The sequence below is a fragment of the Odocoileus virginianus genome, chromosome 2 (assembly GCF_023699985.2).
Source record: "Odocoileus virginianus isolate 20LAN1187 ecotype Illinois chromosome 2, Ovbor_1.2, whole genome shotgun sequence".
NCBI lineage: Eukaryota > Metazoa > Chordata > Mammalia > Artiodactyla > Cervidae > Odocoileus > Odocoileus virginianus.
Genome location: NC_069675.1, coordinates 90,727,014 through 90,749,591, shown reverse-complemented (window position 1 = coordinate 90,749,591; position 22,578 = coordinate 90,727,014). Strand labels below are relative to the sequence as shown.

At 51.0% G+C, this 22,578-nt stretch overlaps 2 protein-coding genes across 3 annotated transcripts in view; one reads left to right on the top strand and one right to left on the bottom strand.

Moving 5' to 3' along the window:
• Positions 1-7,057, top strand: part of PSMB7 (proteasome 20S subunit beta 7) — a 55,938-nt gene extending 48,881 nt beyond the window's left edge. Inside the window, exons 7-8 of the mRNA XM_020872084.2 lie at positions 3,841-3,992; positions 6,829-7,057. Coding sequence (XP_020727743.1) covers positions 3,841-3,992; positions 6,829-6,940 — 264 coding nt within the window. The 3' untranslated portion in view covers positions 6,941-7,057. The remainder of the gene's footprint in view (positions 1-3,840; positions 3,993-6,828) is intronic.
• An 877-nt stretch (positions 7,058-7,934) lies between these two features.
• The window catches only part of NEK6 (NIMA related kinase 6), an 84,746-nt gene continuing 70,102 nt past the window's right edge, over positions 7,935-22,578 (bottom strand). For both annotated transcript variants that reach the window (XM_070452637.1, XM_020872079.2), the window contains exons 8-10: positions 19,611-19,705; positions 12,643-12,756; positions 7,935-9,447 (exon numbers count right to left, since the gene is read on the bottom strand). In XM_070452637.1, coding sequence (XP_070308738.1) covers positions 9,337-9,447; positions 12,643-12,756; positions 19,611-19,705 — 320 coding nt within the window. In that variant the 3' untranslated portion in view covers positions 7,935-9,336. The remainder of the gene's footprint in view (positions 9,448-12,642; positions 12,757-19,610; positions 19,706-22,578) is intronic.

Here is a 22,578-nt window from a genome sequence, read left to right as displayed (position 1 = left end):
GTGAAATAACTTGCTCAAGGGTGCACAGCAATAAGTAAGTTGGAGGCTGGAGAATGAAATGCATTATGTCTGCCTCCAACCCTGCCAGATACCTGACCTTGAACCTGGGTTGCTCAGCTAACTTTTGAGCACTGGGATCATGATGGTGATCTTTTGGCTGAGCAGCTCAAAGTAAAAGGAAGCTGCCATTGACCTGCAGAGCCTTTTTTTTGGGGGGGTGGGGGTGAGGGGGGGAGGTAGCCTGGATGAGTCCACATTGAATCCAAGTTCCCTTGTGACTAGCAATGTAAATCCACAAGCAGCTGGGCAGGGGAGGCTGCTGGCCCGGCAGTGGGAGAGCATCTCACACTGGGCCTTACCAGCTGGGGTCACAGCCTGTGTGTAGCAGCTATCCCCAGGTGAATGCTGCCTAGAACTCTGGTCCCTTCACCTCTTCCAGAAAAGTGAGGTGGTTTCCCTATGAAGAATGAATCCTAAGGGAAGAAACAATGCTTCTGCACTTACTGTGACCCAGAGACAGATAAAAATGTGTTTTCCCTACCTCTTGCTTTTATTCTGTGGTTTTTCTCAATAGTTTTTCCTAAATATTTGGTAGTACATGTTAAAGACAAGACTTGTTTAATAGTGATATTCCACTATAAAGAAAACACAGTATGAATATGCCCAGTAGCATATTTGCATATGTGTCTCGAATTCTGCGTATGGAGATACCATGGTAAAGGACCATATTTGTCATAAGATATAGTTCCTGGAACATAGTAGGTGTCTGCAAATATTTGTTGAAGGCATTAACTATGTAAGTAATGGGCAGACAGAAGAGCCTTGGTAATTTTCATCCTATTTGTCTTTTGAGGGTTTTTGGTGGAGGTGAGAAATATGTGAAATAAGACTTTGGCTCTTAATGTTCATCTCTGCCATATCACCTTGTAGAAATGTTTAGGTGGTGGTGTGTGGGCCATGGAAGTGACCATCAGAGGGTCTGCGAGTTGGCTCAACGAGAAATTGGCAACCACCATTTTTTCTTGGGCTTCCTTGGTAGCTCAGCTGGTAAAGAATCTGCCTGCAATGCAGGAGACCCTGGTTCGATTCCTGGCTTGGGAAGATCCCCTGGAGAAGGGAAAAGCTACCCACTCCAGTATTCTGGCCTAGAGAATTCCATGGATTGTATAGTCCATGGGGTCGCAAAGAGTCGGACACAGCTGAGCAACTTTTACTTTTCTTGTTTCTCTTATGCTTGCTTAGCTTCTGAAGATCTTTGCTGATGAGGAATGACCCCCTGAATCAAGGGGCTGCTGTCTGTTCCCAACTTGTTCAGGAGCCCCCAGCTCACACCTGAGACAGGTTACCTATGAGCTGGTGTGGTGGTGTGGCCTTCTGGCCCTGGAGCCCAGGGTCCTGTTTTAATTATGTGTGACCTTGGGCAGGTCATTGACTCTCTCTGCCTTAGTTTCTGACAGTACCAACCTCAGAAGATAGTTAAGGGCAGGGGTAGAAATGATGATGATCATCAAAGTCCACTTCAGTACTTGACACGCTATAGTAGGTGCTTTAACGTTTTCAGTCCTGTGTATATGAGAGGTGGGTAGGACTACAGAAAGGAAAAAAACAAAATCAGAGACTTGTGATATTTCCTTTTATAATGAATTGTCTTCCCTAGAATTTGAAGGGGTGGTAGTGGGAGGAATTTAAAAGGTTTATTTCCCCAATTTTTAAAAGCATTTTATGAGTAACTCAGGTTGTATGTAATATATTTTGCACATTTTTAAGTTTTGTAAGTTGATCTACTCACATTAAAGAATATTTGTAAACTAGAGGAAGTCTCAACTGTAATCTCAGCACTGTTGGCACCTTGGCATCAGCAGATTGTGATGGATTGGTGCTAGATGTGCATGCCTCATATTGTGTATATTTCAGGTTCTGTAAGTCATCTCCATCCCCATCCTCAAGTATTAAATAATTTGGGAAATTGAAATCTGCAGGCCTGAGTGCTGCCAGCAGTGTTTGTGACAACCACTGGGTACTGTTGGCTGGCTCAGGGCACCAGCATCAGTGATGAGAACAGCAGTGAAATGAAACAGCAGAGGAGAGGAGAGGAGGTGGTAGGTCAGGAGCAGAGGTATAAGCAAGGTGCTTTGATATACAGACCCCACCCCCCCACCCCCCGCCAGGCACCACCCCCCCTAAACAAGTTGGAATGGTTTTGCATTTGTTAAGTTAGTGGTTGGTTTTTGCTGTTTCTGTGGTAGCAGCGGCCATCTCCCCCTCTAAAATGCTTTCTTTGCTCCTACCTTCACTGATTTCTGGTAAGGCTTTTGACCTCCATAGACTTGGGAATGAATCCCAGGAGAGAACTTCTGATGAGAGGATCCTGTTTGAATGAATTCTGTGGGGCTGAATATGCACAAGAGAATAACTTATTTTACTGAGCCCACATAGGTGCCACTCAGGAAGTGGGAAAACCTGGTGGGATAAAGATCAGAATACCCCAACCCCTGCTACTGGGTTGCTGAGGATCCCACTTCCAGCAGGGCCTTCTCTGAGTCTGTAGAGGGCGCTCATGTCACTGGAATCCTACTTACTGGCTTTGGGCAGGTTGAGGAGCAGGAGCCCTCTTCTCAGGACTTAAAGACAGTGAACTTGCTCTCTTTGATCTCAGGCTGGAATTTGGGCCAGGCATCCGAGTATCTCCAAGGATGTTGCTTAGATGAGCTCTTTTTTTCAGCTTGCCAGTTTATGGACTCCATGCCCTCATGTATGGGGAAGGGGGCTGAAGCTCAAGTTAAAGTCTCTTCTTTGCAAGATTGGTGCATTTTTTTTGTCCTTGTGTAAAGAGATTGAACTTGGTGTTCGCCAGGTCCTGCCCTGCTGCCTGTGGCACCTGCCTTCTGTTTTCTGAGAGCCTGGTGTGCATGTCCTCCTCAAAGTTTTGCTGACCCAGCCAGTGTTCTCACAGCTCCTTTTCAGTTAGCTGTTCGCCTTAATATTCTGTGTTGTAGTTACTTTGAATCTGGTACTTTTTGAATAAGAAATAAAAATTTTTTTTTTTTTTTACCAGTAATTGTTGGAGACTTAAGACTTGCTCTTAAAGGAAAAGCAAGAGAGTGACTCCCAGAAAGGAATCACTTCAGTGAACATGAAGACTTATTAGTGGGAGGGGAAAGCTTCTCTGGTGCAAGAGGTCTCGGCCTTGGCTCTGCTAGCATTTCCCCAGAATTGTGTTTTGGTGTTCATTTTTTCACCATGATGTTGACTCTTTATTACGTTACCAGGAAGCAGATTCCAACCATTTTTGACATTTTTGATCAAGGGTCTGCAAACTACAGCACATGGGCCAAATGTGGCCCAGCACCTGTTTTGGTTTGATGAAGGTGTATTGGCGCACAGCCACACCCACTTGTTTACATATTCTGTGGCTGTTTTGTGCTACCGTGACTGAGTAGTTATGATGGAGACTATATCCACAAACCCAGAATATTTACTACCTGGCCCTTTGTTAGAAAAGTTTACCAACCCCTGTTTTAGATTAAAAAAAACTGCTGTCAGCCCACAGTCCTGTTATGTGGTGTGTCTGATGTGAAAGTTTTTTGAAGAGGGCATGTGTGCATAAAGGGTTTGAAAGGCCTGGTTCTCTTGCTTACCAGCTGAAGAACCTCGGGCAGATCATTGAGGTACTTTTGAGACCTTTCCTTCATTAATAAAATGGGCACTAAAAATAATGCCTACCTCACAGGCTGGCCTTTTCCCCTCCCCTTTTCTCTTACTGCTTGTGACAGCACTCTGGACATCAGAGCAGGCCCTCCATTCAACTGGGAACACTATTGTTGCTATTTTCTTTCTTAGGAGGAGGAAGCTAAGAAGCTGGTGAGTGAAGCCATAGCAGCCGGGATCTTCAATGACCTGGGGTCTGGAAGTAACATTGATCTGTGTGTCATCAGCAAGAGCAAGCTGGATTTTCTCCGTCCGTACTCAGTGCCCAATAAGAAGGGGACCAGGTAAGTGAAGCCTTCTCCCTGTGGCCACCCTTGTTATATTCATGGCATCTGAACAGGGCTTTCTTTGATTCATACCCATGTTAAGCCAGTGTACCCAGGCCAGCTTTGCTCAACAGACCTTTGAATCAGTATTTGTGACTGTGAGCTGCTGTCAAGTATAGGAAAGTGATGTAATCTGTAAAATGTTGATGGGAGATATTGAGTGGACAGATTCCTAGACTGCGGATTATGGGGAGAGGTTTGAATTCAGCCTGTGCCAGCCTTCCTCTGGTTTCTTAAAGATGCCTCTGAATTCTGTATGAAGTTCAGTGAGAAGGTACATTTTCCAGGGCAGCCAGCCCATAGCTTTTTCTGAGTGGCCCAAGAGTCTGAAATGGTTATCAGCCATTGGTTAAAAGGTCTCCAGAAGTTAGCCTTTGGGAGCTAACTGGTGCTTCTTCCTATTGTGGAGGGAGCCATGCTACTTCCTTAGCCTGTGGTGTGTGCTGAGCCAGCGCTGCGGCCCAGCTCAGAATGGGTGAGGGGGGTGAGGTGCACATTGATTTGATTATGTAACTGGAAAGTGGCCAGCCCTGGTGGCAGGTGAGCCGCTCAGCAGCAGTCTCGAATGGCTGTCCAGCTGCCTAACCTCTTCCTGGAGGCTGAGCCACTCAAAACGTGGCTCCTGACCTCTGCTCCAGCGACCTTCATCTGAATGTACGAAGGAGCAGTTAGAAACTCGGCCCCATGTTTGGCCAGAGGAGAACAAGCACACCTCCTTCCTCAGTGCTGCTTCCATTCCCACCACATGTAGTCAACTCCAGGTCAGGTAATTCATGAGGAAAGGAAAGAACATTGAGAAGTAGCAGGTGTTCAGTGCAGTGTGTGCTCAGCATCGTGGACCCGCGGGGTGTTTGAGACGGGTAGGACAGCACAGCAGAGAAGAGCTCTGGCTTGGGGTGGGGACTCTGGGCACCTGTCTTGGATCACTTTGGGGCTGGACAAGGTGATCTCTACTGAGCCCGTGGGATCCCTTGGGCCCCGCATGGGAAGGGAAGCAACCTTTCAGGCCTGGGCTGTGTTGGATTTGGCCTTGCACGTTCGCATTGGCTCCTCTGCAGTGCATACTGCAGCCCACTGTTGCTTCTGGTAGAAGTGCTCCCTTCGTGCTGCTGAAACCAGGTGCTGTAACCCAGGGTGGGGAGGAGGCTCTCCACTCCTCCCACAGACTTTGTGGTTCAGAGGAGTCACATGGGGCTCTGGCTCCAAAGCCACAAGCCGTCAAGGGTCCATCCAGGTCAGGGAAGGAGCAGCATTTCCACACCAGTACTGGGGGTGGGGAACACCTGGAGGAGGTGCTGCTGCGCGGGTCGTTTAAGAGCACGGTGGGGACTGTGGGAAGGTTTCACAGAACTGAAGGCCCCATTGCTGTTGGCTGTGCAAACTCCTGGTTTTGTACAGAGCTCTGTTATGTCACCTTCTTCTGTCTCCTGCCCTCTTTGAGCACAAGCTCCCACATGAGAGGATGGCTTTTCAAGGAGCCACATGGTCATGGCACAGCCAACAGCCTCCTTAGTCCACGTCAGGTGGACAGAAAGTGTCTCAGCTGCAGACAGACGAGAGGAACAGTTGACTGGTGCTGCTTTGACAGTGTTGTCTTCCTGGCCCCACTGTGAAATTAGCGATTCAGATTTTATCTTATAGGCTGCCATGCTCAGAGAAACCTTTCAGATTCACCTAAGAAAAGCGGTGTTGGGTGGGCCTTAGTGGTGATATACTGTGTCCCTTTAGGGACAGTTAACTCTCCCTTCCTGAGTCTTGGGTGTGGTCAACAGTGAGAAGCCCAGAGTCTGGCTGCAGGTCATTTTTGTACTGTTAATGCTTCCAGATATTTTTACCATGTTTAAGCTTACTCCTTGGAAGGAAAGTTATGACCAACCTAGATAGCATATTAAAAAGCAGAGACATTACATTGCCAACAAAGGTCCGTATAGTCAAGGCTATGGTTTTTCCAGTGGTCATGTGTGGATGTGAGAGTTGGACTGGAAAGAAAGCTGAGCACCAAAGAATTGATGCTTTTGAACTGTGGTGTTGGAGAAGACTCTTGAGAGTCCCTTGGACTGCAAGGAGATCCAGCCAGTCCATCCTAAAGGAGATCAGTCCTGGGTGTTCATTGGAAGGACTGACACTGAAGCTGAAACTCCAATACTTTGGCCACCTCATGCAAAGAGTTGATTCATTGGAAAAGACCCTGATGCTGGGAGGGATTGGGGGCAGGAAAAGGGGATGGCAGAGGATGAGATGGCTGGATGGCATCACCGACTCAATGGACATGAGTTTGAGTAAACTCTGGGAGTTGGTGATGGACAGGGAGGCCTGGTGTGCTGCGATTCATGGGGTTGCAAAGAGTCGGACATGACTGAGTGACTGAACTGAACTGAAGGTTACGTTTATGTCATCTGGGGCAGTAGCATCTTAATGAAAGAATTGGCTTCCTGCTGGCCAAAGGGTATTAATGCTTTAGGGAGGTTGAAGCTTGAAGGCAGAGAAACAAATGTGTCTCCTGGGGATGGGGAGGTTGGGAAGGAAATCAGAGTGTCCACTCAGTGCCAGGTGCTCGATCTTACCTCTTTCCACGTGCATCCTGTCTTCCTGTAGCCCCATTTTGTAGCACTTGAGAGCTGAAGAAAGTGACCCTTGCGGGGGCCGAATCCCCCCAACTTTGAAGAACTGGGGGTTAGGAGAGCCAGGACTCCAGTCTAGGCCGGCTTGCCGCCTAAGTACTTGTCCCTATCTCCAGTCCTCCATCAGGCCCCTGGGGGATCCTAAATCTCTGCTTTTGTCTTTGTCTCACTAGGTTTGGCCGGTACAGGTGTGAGAAAGGGACCACTGCTGTCCTCACTGAAAAAGTCACGACCCTGGAAATTGAGGTGCTGGAAGAAACAGTCCAAACCATGGACACGTCCTGAATGGTGTCGGTGGATGGCTGGCTACTGCTCTGGCAGACTAGGGACAATGGAGGCTCCCCCCTGTAAGACATTCAGCCAGTGTTTGCTGAATGAACCCAATAAAAAATGAAAACAAAATTAAGTGGCTGAAGTTGGAGCTGGGGTTTCCCACCCCTTTGCTAACTTACTTTTCTCTTTGTTCAGGGTAGTCCCAGGTTTCTTCTTTTTTCTTTGCTATTTAGGATGAGTGCAGCACAGCCTTGTACCCTAACAGCCAAGTAGGAAAGAACCACTGATCAGTTCTCAGTCCCAAGAACAAGCGGGGAGGTGGACAGTGCTGCTTTGCTCTAGCTGCGTGACCCGGGGTGAGCTCTGCTTTGCCCAGTTTCACAGACGTCCCAAGAATGCTTGGGACTTACTATCCGTAATAATTAGGAAATGACTGTTTCTCCAGTACTCAGGCCTGCTGAATGGTTGAAATTGTGTACCTCCAGAGGGTCCTCATACTAAGCAGAATTGTTCTCAAGGGGTCAAAAGTTGATGGCATGCAGAAAGCAAGTTCATCTGTGTCCAAAGCTGATACTGCCAAAGGAGACAGACACAGTGTAGGGATTCTGAGAGCCATAAGGAGAATATTTGCAAAAAGTCTGCCTGGAATCAGAAAAACTTCCAGTGCAAAGTGCCAGACAGACAAAAGAGTCTGTCTCCTAGGGCATGCTCATCTGGGGGACACAAGAAAGAGGCCCGGTGCCATGGTCTCCCAGAGTGAACCCACTCTTGGGCAAGCCGTCCTGGTTAAACTGCCAGGAGTGGGGTGGGGAGAATAATGCAATTATTTAGGATAGCAACTTGGCTGACGATTTATCAAAATTATCTGGAGAGCTTAAAAAAATTCCCAGATTACTCAGTGTCTGGGGCCTGAGAAATTGTGTTTTTAAAAGCAGCTTTAGAGATTGTGCTGCAGTGTGAAGCTGTTTTAAAAGAACTCATGAATCATACTCATTCACAGAAGGAACCCCTCTTACCCATTTTATTTCAACCATGGAGGATGAGTACAAAGCAGAGGCTGCATCTGAAGAAAATCTCTCAAACGCGACAGTATTACAGTAGAACAGAGTTCACACGAGAAATCGGCACACTGGCCCGACCCAAATCCTTTGTCCCCAGGGAGGCCTGACCAGGACACCAGTGGAGCGGACGTATGTGCTCTCTGTCTGAGGGCTGAACTGTCACCAAGTCAGTGGGCGACAATGTAGACCATTTGAGGATTAACTTGAGTGTAAAAACAAAATTCAAACCACTTCCTTCAGAGCTTCAGTTTTCCTTAAGTTCACATTTATAAATTAATCTTCACAGTTAATCCTATTTGGGAGCAAGAAATAAGTGAACATACTTCTGGTTTTCTACAAATGATACAGTTGTACGTTAACTCTTGACTTGCATGGTCTCTGGATTTCAGCTTTGTGAAGGGGTGAGTAGCTACCATTTTTGGATCATCTGCCATGAGCTAGATAACTTACATATTTTATCTCAAATTCTGTCAGCAACCCTGAAGATAGATGTTATTAAGTCCATTTGATAGATGAGGCAACAGTCTCAGGTTAAGAAGCCTGCCCAGGGTCATGCCAGGAAGGTGCAGAACCAGCGCAAAGCCTGTATGTTTTTATTTCCTATGCCTCCTCCTCAGGGACGAAAACACTTGACACTGGTCATTCAGTGAACTGCCCGCTTTCAAGCCGGTGACAAGGGCCTGGTGCTGGCAGGTGTTCAGAAGCGGCCTGAGCTGACTGCACAGAGAACACTCATGGCTTTCAAATACTGTTTGCCTCGATGTCAGATGCTGGGTTCACCTCATCGTCATTTATCAAGTTATAAACATAGAGAAAAATATTAGGAAAATCTCCACTCTACTTAAAAAAAAAAGTATTTCCACTTTCTTCCCTTACAACAGAGTAAATTAAGCACACAGCTTGATTGTTTGAAAAGATTCTAAGAGCTAAACTTGCCACTATCCATTTAAAAAGGCTCACTACAAATCAGAGAGTCTCCTGTATTTTCCTGTTACTAGAAACCTTAATAGGTCACTGAAGGAATTATCCGAAAGATTCACATTACAGTCCAGATATAAGGGGTGTGTCAGTGGCTCACTGAATCATCCACCCGTTGCGACCCAGCTGAGAGTGTTCACAACAGTTTAAAGAAAGGAGTTTCGAATGTGACCACCAGTAACACATGACCAGTGCCCCTCCCCCCAGCAGCCCTGTATTCAGCATCTGCTATGAAGCTCGGGCCCCTATTTGGGGAACCTGCTGAACTCTCTAGTCTTAGTTGGTCCCAGCTACCAGGTGGCCACTTTGGAGAAGACTCAGGTAAGGCAGGTAAGGTGTGGCTTCTGAGAAGGCACGCTGCATCCACGCTCAGGTGCTCGAAGTCCACACGTGCATCTGTTTGGCAATCTGGTGCACATAGCTGATGTCGGGTCTCTGGTTGGGGTCAGGGTGGATACACATGCTGACCAGTTCTCTTAACTGCAAAAGACAGATGATGCGTATTACTCCTAAGCAGCCTTGTTGAGGTTCTGCATTAACTCATTAACCCTCTCAGTACCTACATGATGAGCAAAGACACTCAAGATGGGGTGAGTGGTGGGTGAGCAGGGCCAGTGTTTGGCTTGTCCGGTCCCAAGGACCAGGTCTTGGAGACCCTGAGAGTGCTGCCTCCAAAGAATTTTGAACTTACGCTGTCTCCACTACTGGGTAAATCTGTGCACTGTGTGTGTGTGTGTGTGTGTCTCCTGTCAGTCATGCAGATGCCCAAAGCAGAGGACAAAACTCAAGGCAAGGGCTTATTGATCATAATAAATGCATTAACATGCAGCAGAGCTGCAGTCTGCCCACCCCCTGGCCTCTTTATTGTGCTCATGAAAGACGGAGCTTTTAATTATACAGACACTGAAGGCTGCTCCTGCCTCCGGGTGGGGGAGGGGTACCTTGAGCCTCTGATCACCTCCATTCTTCTGATAGCCAGAGTGCCAATTATTTTAATGGTAATTAAAGTAATGACCTTAGAAAGCCTACATCTTAACTTGCATCACTGGGCTCACTGCAGTTTTTTCTTTTTCATTTAAATACCTGCTGCTGGAAGGGCTGGCCAGACACAGCAGGGAGAAGGGAGATCCTGACTAAGGGGGCTCACACGGACTCCAGGCCAGGCCCAGTGGGTCTGGTGGTGGGCACAGGGGTCATGTGGTGGTGCTGCACACTTCCTGCTTCACTCCTGAGCTGTTCCAGGCTGAGGGATCTGGGGTTCCTCCCCTGGGAGAGGCTCCAGCCTGTGTGCTGCCTTACTGGGGATTTCACTGCTTTATAAACACTGGGAAGCTCCTGGCCAGATGCAGCTGAGCCTGCAAGACCAAACTCCATAACCTTACAGTGTTTGGGGGCTGTGGCTGGCCTCTGATGTGTGAAAGTGCCCAAGAAAACCACATTAAGGTAGTCTGTGAGTAGACCACACAGTTGGCAAGAAGTGCCTGCCTGAAAATTTCAAAAGAGAAACAGGGTCTTATTCCTAAAAGGAGATATAACTTCAAAAATGAGGTGTGCAGAAGAGATCCAGTGCTAAGAATTAACACTTCTGGGAGCTGCACACAGCTGGTGAAAGCCAGGTGCTCTGGGGTGGAGGCGCTCTGGACGGTGGAAGGACTGACGTGAGGGAAGAGGGCCAAAGGCTTTATGAGAATTCCTTCATTCCAGCTTCATAACCATGAGGCAGAGTTGACAGTTCCCATCGACAAACTGAGGCCCAGAAAAGTTGTCATTTGCTCCAGGTGGTGTGACTCCAACCTTCTTAACAATGTCCAACAAAATTCCAAATTCAGGGCTTTCCTGGTGGCTCAGGGGGAAAGAATCCGCCTGGCAACACAGGGAGACGTGGGTTTGATCCCTAATCTAGGAAGATCCCACATACTGCAGAGCAATTTAGCCCCTGCACCACAAGTACTGATCCTGTGCTCGAGGGCCGCAACTGCTGAGCCTACATGTCCTGCGTGCCCTAGAGCCCACGCTCTGCAACGAGAAGCCACCGCAATGAGAAGCCCCGCTCACCACAAGTAGAGAAATGCCCTCGCAGTAACTAAGACCCAGCACAGCCAAAATACCTATGGATAGATAAATTTAAAAATCCAAACAAAACGAGGGGAAGAAAAACCAATGCAACTATTAAGTTGGTGAACAACTCAACTAGTTTCTCCTTTCCTACCAACTTCCACCCCAGACTGTAAGTACTTCCTCCAAAGGTACACAGGAGAACTCTGCAAGCCAGTGAAGCAACAGCCACAAGAGACTGAGTGAGCAGCTCTAGGGATGTGCACTTCCGCCCTCACTCTGGCTGCTGCCGGAAGTCCACAGAGCCAGCAGGCATGGGAACAAAGGCTGCCGGAGAAGGGTGGCCGAGGCCCCTTCTGGTCAGCCGGCCTGGATGCAGGTTTAGCACACACTGGGACACCTGGTCGCTATAGCCTGGTGGGCAAGGACTGCTGCTTCCAGAACCTTCACAATGGTGAAGTGAGCAGCCCAGACGCTGCCTCACCTTGGCTGGATGACTGGCTATGGAAGAGGGCTACACCCTCAGGAAACAGGCTGGCACGGCAGCTAGGTGCAGGGTCATCTGGGTCAAACCCTGCATTCATCACAAGCAAGTTCCTTAACCCCTCTGAGTCATTTAACCTTCCTGGTAAAATGGCATTAGGGGCAGGGGGATTCAACAGTCATAAATGTGAGCTGTTGTTATTGTGAGGCGATGGCCTGCAGGCTGGGCCCAGGGAGATCAGACTCCCTGTCACACCCCCTAGTGCTGACCCTGAACACAACCCGTGGAGCGTTTCCTTTGAGCCAGGCTTTGCTATAGCCAGTGGCTCCTCTGGCTGATGATGGTGGTAAACATTAGCCTGGTGCTGGACTGAGCACGTCCCCTGCATTACCTCAATCCTCTGAGGGAGATTCCAGGATTACCCCTATTTTACAGATGAGGAAACAGACTTAGTTCAGTGATTCGCCCAAGAATAGTGAGGTGAGCATGTTACACTCTCAATCACTCTGGGCTGTAAACCTGTCCTCTCCTCCTCACCTTTTATCCATGAAGGCAAAACATCAGCCCTGCTTTTAAGAAGAGGAACCTGAGGCAGAAGACGCTCTCTCACAGCCTTATCCATCACAGCCTGACTGCCAGACTTGTCAGAGTCTGTATCCAGAGCCCCTGCCCTCAGTGTAGAATGTTGAAAATAAGACCACCAAAGGGTCCGATGCAGGTCTGTGACGGCAAGGAGACCGGTCTACTTGCTGTGGTTTCCCGTCACGGGAGCGAAGTGGCTGCCAATGGTAGCGTGGGGCCAGTGAGGCCCTGCCACCCCTTGTGTCTGTGCCCGTCTCGGGGTCCCAGAGCAGAGAGCCTCACTCTAGCCCCGGGCTGGGAGCCAAAGGGTCAGAAGCGGGCCGACGGGGCAGCTCCCGCCAGTTCCTATCCGGTGGGTGGGCTGCAGCCCTGCTGTTGGGGGCCACACCAGGTCCCTGAGACCTGCCTCTTAATCTGCCCCCCACCCTGAGTCCCTCACTCCAGGAAGTGGAGAAGTCGCTTCCTTCTGCACCCTGTTAATTGAACCCAGGCTCAGCCCCTCCTGGAGCCTCACTGGAGCTCACCAGGCCTAACCCTGGGGGCAGCAGACCCACCTTCTCAGAGTAATGTTCCCCAGGGAGAGGCGGGTAGTCACACTGCTCGATCTTCTGGCAGAGGGAGAATAGATTCATTTTGTCTCCATAGAAGGGGCTCTGAAGAGCTGCCATCTGCAAGGAGAGGGGTGAAAGAGGAGTTTTTAGCCCTGAGGTCCAGGGGAGAAGGGGCTGCTCCTGTGGGGGGTGGTGCTTCCGGGTCCTCGCTGCAGCAGCCGTCCAGCAAGGCTCCCCCACATCCTGAGGAAGCTGGGGTACAACAGCAAGAGGCAGTTTTAACATGATCCTTGTTACATAAGCAAGTTAATGGGACAAAGGTTTCAGTGACAACACTAAGGGCAACAAAGAAGGCGCATCTGCATCCTGAGGGCCAGCCATGTGCAGGTGCCTGCCTGCCCACAGCTCTGATTTTGGTCCTAAGTACACAGGGCATGGGGAGACTGGCCCTGCTCAGGAGGAGCTGTGCTTGGGACTGGTGGGTTCCTCTTGTCACGTGGTCTTATGTTTCTAAAGAGCAATTCTGACACTCATGGGAGGATGTCTATTTGAGAAATAAATTTAGGAAACTACTTACCTAAGGACTAACGTTTGAAGTGTTGGGTGGAGGGGATGGGGAGGCATTTTTGACTTTCATTCTGGCCATGCTCCAGCCCGTCACCGAGCTGCTGTGGAAGCCCAGGGTTCAGGGCAGTGGCCGCTGCCGCCTGGAAGCTGCACGCCCAGACATCATCAAGAGGGGGCGCAGGGCTGTTTGGCTGCCCATGAAGGCGGGGCCTGGGACCCTGGGCTTCACAGACGTTCCAGACAGAAGCTTCCTGAATCCCACCCAGCTCCACACTCACTTGCTGCGGGCCTGGTCCCCGGTCTCCTCATCTGAGATGGACACAGCTCCCTATGCAAGGCTGCGGTGAGCCTTGGCCAGCACATGAGGAGGGTCCCGACCAGAGCTGTCATCCTCTGGTTCCACTCTGGAAGCAGGCCCTCTCCTGGGGGCTGTGGAGGCCCTGGCGGGTTCTTGCCCCGTCAGGGAACTAGCCAAGCTTCCCACCCTACCACTCAGCACCCTTGGGGGTGTCTTCAAAGGGGACACAGGAACTGAGGAGTGGCCGTGTTAGGCGGCCCAGTGAGGCCCCCACTGGCCCCATCTGCTGATGAAGCTGTAATGAGATTAAAGTGCTGCCTGTCACTCCTGCCTCCAGCTGACGGCCCAACTCCTCTTGCTACTCAAGTGCCGTCAGCTACCTGTGCCCGCCTGGCCATTCAGCCCTGGTTCCCCTCAAGGAGCTGGTGCCAGGGCCACTCTGTACACGCACCTCAGCCAGGGCCTCTGGGACACCTGAGGAATCCTTGCTCCCTGTTGGGCCCCCGGGGGTGGGCCAGTGAACCCCATCTCAGGGCAGAACGTGGTAGGTGGCCCATCAGCTTTAGTTTCCTGGCCTGCCCCCGTGTTCTGTTCAGCCCTGTGAATACGTCAGCTGACCCTGAGAGCACAGCCTGCCTCCTTCAGGGGGCACGGCAGTTTTCAGACCCCACACAGTGTCACTGGGCTTCCAAATGGCCTTTGGAGAGGCGGTGTGGCCTGGAGACCTGGGGTTTCCTCTGACCCAGATCAGGAGTCTCCCCAGAGCAGCACCTGTGGGCCCAGGGCCTGCGCTGAGTGATTTCAGAGGGGTGCTGAGCCTTACTGCTGTCTTCCACCTGACCAGGGGCTTGGGCCTCTGAGGGCTGCGGACCACCTGGACTATGAAACCCACCATGGGAAGGCTGCAGGGAGTGGCCGTGCACTTGGCAGAGCAGGAGGGGTGTGCAGAAACCGGGAACTGGCTTTACCAACCAGCGTGCAAAATGGCATCGCTTGGGTGATGTATTTCCAGTAATTAAAACGAGAACCTCAGGTGCAAAGGGTTAATTGGGCAGTTTCAAAGGGACATCTGTTGCCACGGCAGAGAGCAGCTGAGGCTCCAGGGCGGTCACTCAGAGTGATCTGGTGCCCTTCAAGTCAAGGCAGGTGGATTAAGACGGATTTTCCTGGAAAGTGTTTCTGTCCAAAGTAGAAAGGACATTTAAATGCTGGCCCCACTAACACGGGCTCTGGTTTTTTCATGTGTCTGACCTGGGAGAGGGACTGGGTGATCCTTTCAACCAGCCAGCCTGATCTGACTTGCACAGAAGGGCCCCAGAATGGTGACGCCTGAGTCCCATACATGCCGTCCTCTGCAGATAACCTTTCCATCCCTTCCAAGCGCCTTCCCCAGTTAGAGAAACACTTTCTGAACAGGGTCAGCAGTGAGCTCTGCCAGAGGAGCCCTCTCAGCCTCCCCGGCTCACAGACACTTCTACATCCATACATGCAGATTCTAGTGGAAGTGGCGTCCCCCTGCCCCCCTCCCCAGGCCGCTCCCCCTCCAGCTGCTGGCCACGGGCCTTCCACCCGGATCAGAGCATCGCGCTGTGAAGGAACCTCTGGGGTTGCTGGAGACACTGGGATTAGAACGATTAGGCCGGATGTCGAGATCTCGTACCGACGACCACCCACCTCTGACTGGTCGAAGCAGAGGAGGATTGGCTGGCTGGGGCTGACACTGGTTGCCTCGTTAGAGCTGCCAATGCCTCGGCTCTCAGCGCTGCTCCTCAGATGCAGAACTTTTGCTCCCTGGCATCATTGGGATGACACATGGCCAGAGAGATGGGCAAGTATGGGCGCTTGCCCCCGCTGGGAGGGCTCAGGGAAACTGGTGTGTGATTTGAGATGTCAGAAGGAGAAGTGGTCTCTGACTCAGAGGGGACAGCAACTGCCTTTGACTCCGGCCCTGTCAGGGCCTCAGACATCCATCTCATCACCAGTTTCTCCCAAGCTCGTCTGGGAATGAAGGCTGACCCCAGGGGCTAGCTGCCAAGCAGTCTGCAGCCCTGCTTCCCCAAACCCTTCTCTGGGTCAAGCCAGAATAAAGCAGATTCCACACAAGGCATAGCTCCACCCTGGTCTTTCCCTGCTCCCCCTCTGGCCCACTTTCCTGCTGGTCTCAGCCTCGAGGCTGCTGTGAGAAGGCCCCCCACTGAGGACCCTGATTCCTTCAGCTCCGCGCTCAGAGCTGAGCTCCCATGTAAATAAGTAAATTCTGCAGAGCCCAGGCAGCCTGCTGAGCGCCTCCACGGGCGTGCCAGGTAATGAAAACAAAGCACCAGGCCTTCCAACAGGCCAAGCTCAGGCATCCCTGCTGGGAGCTCTTGGAGGGGCCACTGCAGTTGCTGGGGGCGCCTCACAGCCAGTCCTTCCCCCAGAAAGGGGCTCTGAGCCGAGGCCCTGCATCTCTTTCTCCACTTTCTCTACCTCCCCTGCTGGCTGGGGAGAAGGCATGAGGCCCTGGCTCCACAAGGACCACCTCCCTAGCTCCTGTTCACAGAAGGGCGGGTATCTATGCCCGGGTACCACTGCCTATGTAGGCCACTTCCTTGCTGTGTGACCCTGGAAGGTCTCTCCCCTCCTCTCAGCCCGCTTCCTCCCTTACAGCAAAGCTGGGACTGGCCTGGTGTCATTCTTGGGATCCACTCCAGTGTCCAGGGCAGTGTGGCTCCCAACTGCTGAGCTGTTTGGCCTGTTTGTCCCATGCTGACCTCTTCAGGACAGATCCCACTTGGCACCCACCAGAGGGGTGCAGGCCAGGTGTACTGTTTTGTGGCGGGTTCCTCACTAGCCATGGGGCAACATCAGCATCTTAAGGTGACCTCAGGAGGTTTTCAGTGGACATCTGGATGCCCAGGTGGAAGGTGACGGTGGTGGGCTGAATAAAGGTCCCCAAAGATGTTCACATCCTAATCCCTGGAGTTGGCAAATGTGTTGCCTGTATGGCAAAATAAACTTGGCAGATGTTATGAAATTAAGGATCCCAGATAGGGGGAGTGTCCTACGTGATCCAGGTCGGCCCTACTACACGTAAACACAGTATCTTTATAAGGAGCAGAGAGAGGTCCGTTGACTTAAGTGATACGATGAAGAGGTCACAAGCCAAGGAATGCAGGTGGCCTTTTCCTTTTCCTGCCTTGCATCCAGGGAAATAGATTGTGGACTTCTGGCTTCCAAAGGGGAGGACAATAATTTTATGTTGTATCAGGCCAACCAATAATCTGTCACAGGGACTCCTGATACTCCCAGTCCACACTGGGGCTCGGAGGGAAGGGCAAGCCTGTCTCCATCGCGCGCAGGTTTCCTCTGGCTCTGTGCTGCCGCCTGCCGCCCTGGCCCAGGGGTGCTCCACTGGGTCCGCTCAGAAGCCTTGGAAGTGATCTGCGGGTGTGGGGGAGGGGGGGGACAATGGGGGTGGGGGAGCCTGTTGCAGCTCTACAGGCTGGCGCCCTCGGGGCACCCCACAGGCTGTGCGCTGGGGGCTCCAGCCATGTCTGGGGGAGCTGTTCCTTCCAACTACCACAGCCCTGGGCTCAGGTGCGTCTCCCTCCCCGTCTGCTGGGAAAACATCCAGTTCTGTTTTCCCACAGGGCTTGGGGCTGGCAGCCTGGGGAAGAGCCCCCACTGCCCTCTGCCCTCAGGGGGGCCACCACGTCAACCACACCAGTCCTCCTTTGTCAGAGACCCGGGGCCGTTGGGTTTAGGTCAGCTGTCCCCTCGCACGCAGGACTCGTCTGATTTCATTGACTTCCCATGCCTGGCTGCGAGTCACACAGCCCCACACAGTGCCAGCAAATCAATACTAAAATAAACCAGCCCCGCCAGGCTGGGGAGGCGCTACAGATGCTGCCTCTTTACACGTGTGTTCACGCACCCAAGGCAGGGCCTCGAGGACAGCGTCTGCCTCTAGGGAGCGGGCACCGGTGCGGGCGGCTCGGCACCAGCTCGGGAGCCCTGAGGACAGAAGCAGGGCCGTTATATCCCGGCCACCTGCGTGCCTGTTTGTTTACATCTGGAGACTCGCGTGGTTCAGAGGCAGGAAGGGGCTTACAGAAATCCCGAACGCAGCACAGAGAAGTAAAGAACCACCTGGACTAGGTGAGTATCCATGGGGGCAGGAGGACAAAGCCACATCTCCGTGGGGACGCGTGACAACTGGACTCTGGCTCCCCGCTGGCCAAAGTGCAAAGGGAAATGTGGCCCGCTGCTCACGTGCACTGGCTGAGGGGCTCAGAGGCAGCAAGGGGGGCAGTGAGAGCACTTCCTTGACCTGTCCCCCGACCACCCAGGGCCTTCCGAGCCAGGTGCCGTCCACACCTCATGAGCCAGGTGTGAGCCCGTTACACGTGGGCACCTGCAGCTCCTGGGCCCTCATGGGCGAAGACTGAGGTCGGGGCCCCGCGTCTCTCTCACCCAATCACCACCACAGCTCCCCACGTGGGAAGCAGTCCAGCTCAGCCCTCTTCATCCCTGGGGCAGGGCCAGAAGCCCCGACACCCTGATACACTGCAGTTCCCAGGGGGGCACCACGTCGATGGGCTACTCCTGTTTGGTGCTTATAAAAAATTCCACCTACAACAGATGCCCCTTTGAGGCCCAGGAAACACGGTCTGCTCCCCACTTCTGATTGCCAGGGCCTGGCTCACCCGCAGACCATCAGGAGGACTCAGTGGGACACCCACACGGCACACCTCCAGGAGAAGGGGACTCAGGCACAAACGCCACCAGGGCCACATTTCCACTTGGCCTCATCTTCAACCACAAGGTCGCTCTTTAAAATGAAATGTCAGCTATTAACAGCAGGCCACTGGCTTAAAAAGAAAGATGCTGTGAAGTTTAAACCTTGTAAAGGGATCAGCATTTGGATCTCATAGCCTTAATCTGTAATGCAGCGAGCAGGTATCTCAGCGCCAGGAGACTCCAATGGCATAGCCACCCCCATCCTGGTGCTTCAGCAGTGGGCCACTGACTCCTGAGGTCTATACCCATGGGCCACGAGGTCAATTCCCAGGGCCAGCACTCCCAAGGAAACAAAGAAGTCTCTGCAATGCCAAAATACTCCTGGTGGCCCCTTGACACTACCCCAACACGTCGCTGCCCTGGGAGACACTTCAGCTTATCAGTTCTAAGCCAGATTTCAGGGATGCTCAAATCCACCCCAAGGAAAGAAGAAAAATAATCAAGGTTCCAACTCTAAACCCAAAGCATGTTTGGTGTCTCTCAGCCCTGGAGGGTCTTCACAGCCCTTCAAAGCCTGAAATAAAATGAAATGTTATTTCATTTACCTGGCCTGTGACAATGCAGGATGCTACTATTGCCATTTTACAGACAGGAGACCTGCCCAGCAGAGGGTGGGCCACAGCAGCAGGAGGGTGTGGCTGCCAACTTGGAGATACTAGAGTACCCCGCCTCCCCCAGCAGCTGCAAAAGTTCATGCTGTCTCATGCCTGAGCCTAAGACGACTCAGAAACTCTCCTGTCCCTCCATCCAGGTTGGCCACCAGATCTGGAAATGGCCATCTGTGGCTCCATCTCACAGCTCAGGAGAGAGGCTGGTGGTCTCCAGTGTGACCCACAGTCTGAACCTAGAAGATCATGGCCACCCCTTGGTGGGGAGCATTTCAGAGGCATGGGCCCGCACTGACAGGGGCCCTGTGTGGGGTCCAGCCTACGGGTAAAGGAAAGACACTGAACAGAATTACCCTGGTTACCAGGGAAACTGGGGCAACCAGATCCCCCTGCCTGTGCTCCTTCCATCAACAAGCAGACACTGGATACTCTGTCTGGTTCCAGTCTGTCTCCCTTCCCAGATCTGAGCAGCCCAGGGGCGAGATGGCACCCAGCCTGCCACTGGCCATCCCTCTAACCCCTTCCTGTCCAACAGTGCTCATCAGGCTGATGTTGGGCAGAGCGGATTGGTGAAGGACCAGACCCACATGGTACCAATGCCACAGGCAGACGTGCATCCCAGATTTCCAGCGAGCTGGTGAGGTGAGCCCTGCCCAGCTGGGTGCCCACCACGCTTACCCCTCCAAATGCCGCTGAGCCACGGGCCATATGCTCACCTCATACAGCAAACAGCCCAGAGACCAGATATCAGACTTGAAGTTGTAGCCGTTCTCATGGATCCTCTCCGGTGACATGTAGTATGGCGTTCCCACTGAAACACAGCAAAAGGACAGGTAGGTGCTCATGCTCTGAGCAGGGGTGAGCAGGGAGGGTATGGGGAGGGGAGAGGCCTGACCTCAGCCTCACTGGGATCCTGGGCAGCCCCCTTGCCCTCTCTTCCTGCCCCTTCCTCTGACAAGTGAGAGGGCTGGGTCAGACTGAAGGGTCCCATGCTCGTAGGGCCCTAAAAGTTCCTGGAAACAGGGACCCACCCAGACCTGAGAATCCACTCTGGGGTTGGGTGGTGGAGGACTGGTGTTCCTTCTAATTACCCAGGGTAGGGGGACACAGAGGCCAGGCTCTGGGAAGCAACTGAACAAGTATCCTCTAAAAGTGACTGCTTAAATCCCAGAAGAGTTCAGATAAGGTTCTCAGCAGTGAAAACCACCACAGTGACTGCTGACCAACCATGGCATGTGAGCCCATTTTATAGATGGAGAAACTGAGGCTCAGAAAAATGGCAGGACTGAGGTTCAAACCCAGATCTTCAGGCTCCAGAAACTGAACTCTTAGCCACGACCCTTGGCTACTAACACCAATCAACATGTCCTGCCTGAGATTTCTTAACCAGTACAGAAAAGATACTAACCATAAAAGAAAAGACTGATTAACTGGATTTCATTAAAATTAGGAACTTCAGTTCATGAAAGACCACTGAGAGTTAAAAGGCAAGCCACAGACAGGAAGAAAATTGTCCCAACAATGATCTCATAGACAGAATATATTTTTAAACTTCTATAAATCAACACATAAAAGACAAACATCCACCCTCCCTCAAATTAGCAAAGTATTTGAAGGGTCATTTCCAGAGGAGGCTATCCAAGTCACCAATAAGCATGTGAAACGAAGATATATTTCTCATTACTGAGTACGGCAATGCAAATTAAAAGTACAGTGAGGTACTACCTACCATCTACCCACCTGAATGGTTTAAGCTAAAAGACTGAGATAACTAAGGTGGTGGTGTGCAGAGCAACTGGAACGCTCATGCATTGCTGACGGGGCCATAAAATGACACAACCACCCTGGGAAACCATTTGGCAGTGTCTACTGTCCTACAGTTGCACACTGCCGACATTAAAATCCAGCAAGTCTGCTCCTAGGTATATGCCTGAGAGAAGAGTACTCCGTCCATCAAGAGACATGATCAAGAATTTGCAGAATGGCTTTATTTGTAATAGCCCCAAACTGGAAACAAGTGGTAATCACCAGTAGAAAGGATAGATTGATAATGTGGTCTATTCACACAAGGGAGCACTAAACAGCAATGAACAAGAGCAAATCTCAGGTACATGCCACAAAAGGGATCATTTTCACAGATGCAATGTTGAGGGAAAGAAGCCAGGAACAAAAATACCACTATCTGATTTCATTTTTATCCAAAACAGGAAAAATTACTTTATGGGGATAATGATCAGGAAAGGGCTTGAGAGAGCTTTCCTGTATGCATATCCTGTCTCAGTTAAAAAGCAGAGGAGGCACACCTAAAGACTGGAGCTGGGCAAGCATGGACGGATTTCCTGGTGGGTAGTGAGCTCCCCATCACCAGAGGCATGCAAGTTGCAACAGAGGGGCTGATTTGGCGGGGCTGAGCAGAGGTGTGGGAACCTGGATTTGTGACCACAGATTTACAATCTGAAATTCTTATATCAGTCCATTTGAAGGACAGCTGTTCAGGAGGTCAGACTTTAAAGACTGTTACACAGAGGACATTTACACTGGCCATGTGAATGTGACGGTGGCCGGGGCTGTTCTGGACAGAGTCTATGAAGGCAGCCACAGTCCCGTGTGTCAGAGGCTGAGACTGAGATGTGGACTGATGACCCTAGGAAGGAGGGGTGTCCAGTACCACATGTGGGAACACAGGGGACCCTGGGGGGAGAAGAGGCCTGTTGATGACCTGGACTAGGAAAGTGATGGCTGCCCCAAGGCAGGGGCCCAGACTTCAGGCTGCCATGGGCCAAAGGCGTTTCAAGGCAACTTATTTTTGCCAAGTAAAGGTGTTTAAACACAAAATCTCAACTACCACTTCATGTCACTACTTCTCAGTTTAACACTAAAACAAGAAGAAAACTCAAGGTCAAGGACGGTACCTTACATTGAAAAACTTTAGCTGTTTGAAACTTATCATCTTCTTGCTTTTCTCCTCTCTTTGGAGATGGGTGAGAAATTCTGTCATGCCCGTCTTGTGGAGGCCATGAACAGTGTTGGAAACTCCTGCTCCTGGCCTGAGCACCTAGGAGCGGGATCTTTTTTTTTTTTTAAGTTTACCATAATTTTATTATAATTTAATAACCAAATTATATAAAATAAGCAGATGATTGATGAATTCTGTTTTAGGAGCGGGATCTTGTTACCAAAGTGTCTCAGTGCCCTCCCCAGGACCAGGTCACAGCGGGAGCTCTCTAAGCATCTAGTCACCAAGTCAATGAACCCATCTGCATGGTATCAGACAGTATATATCAGATAAACACTTGTTTTTCTCACAGTCTAATGCACTATTTACTTAACTCATGCCTGTCCAAGAGGGACTAGCTGATTATTGCTTTACTGGGTTACCAAGCACTGTTTGATGGCAATAATCTTTAAACCAGGACAGCAGCTATCACTTAAATAGTTTTAAGAACTGTGTCATCCTATATGCATACTTTATAGCTGAAATCAGGGGGCTAATTGCTACTCAGCAGAAAGAGCTGTCAGTTAGCAAATGAACCCATGTGGGATTCTATAAGCAAACTGCACTTCTAGTAGCAACCCCTTGTATATTTTGGTCACAAGGGAGCAAAATGAAAATGAACAGGGAAGTGTGAAATGGATGACCTGTCATATCCAAACCACAGGATGAAATCCAAACAGTTCTCACGT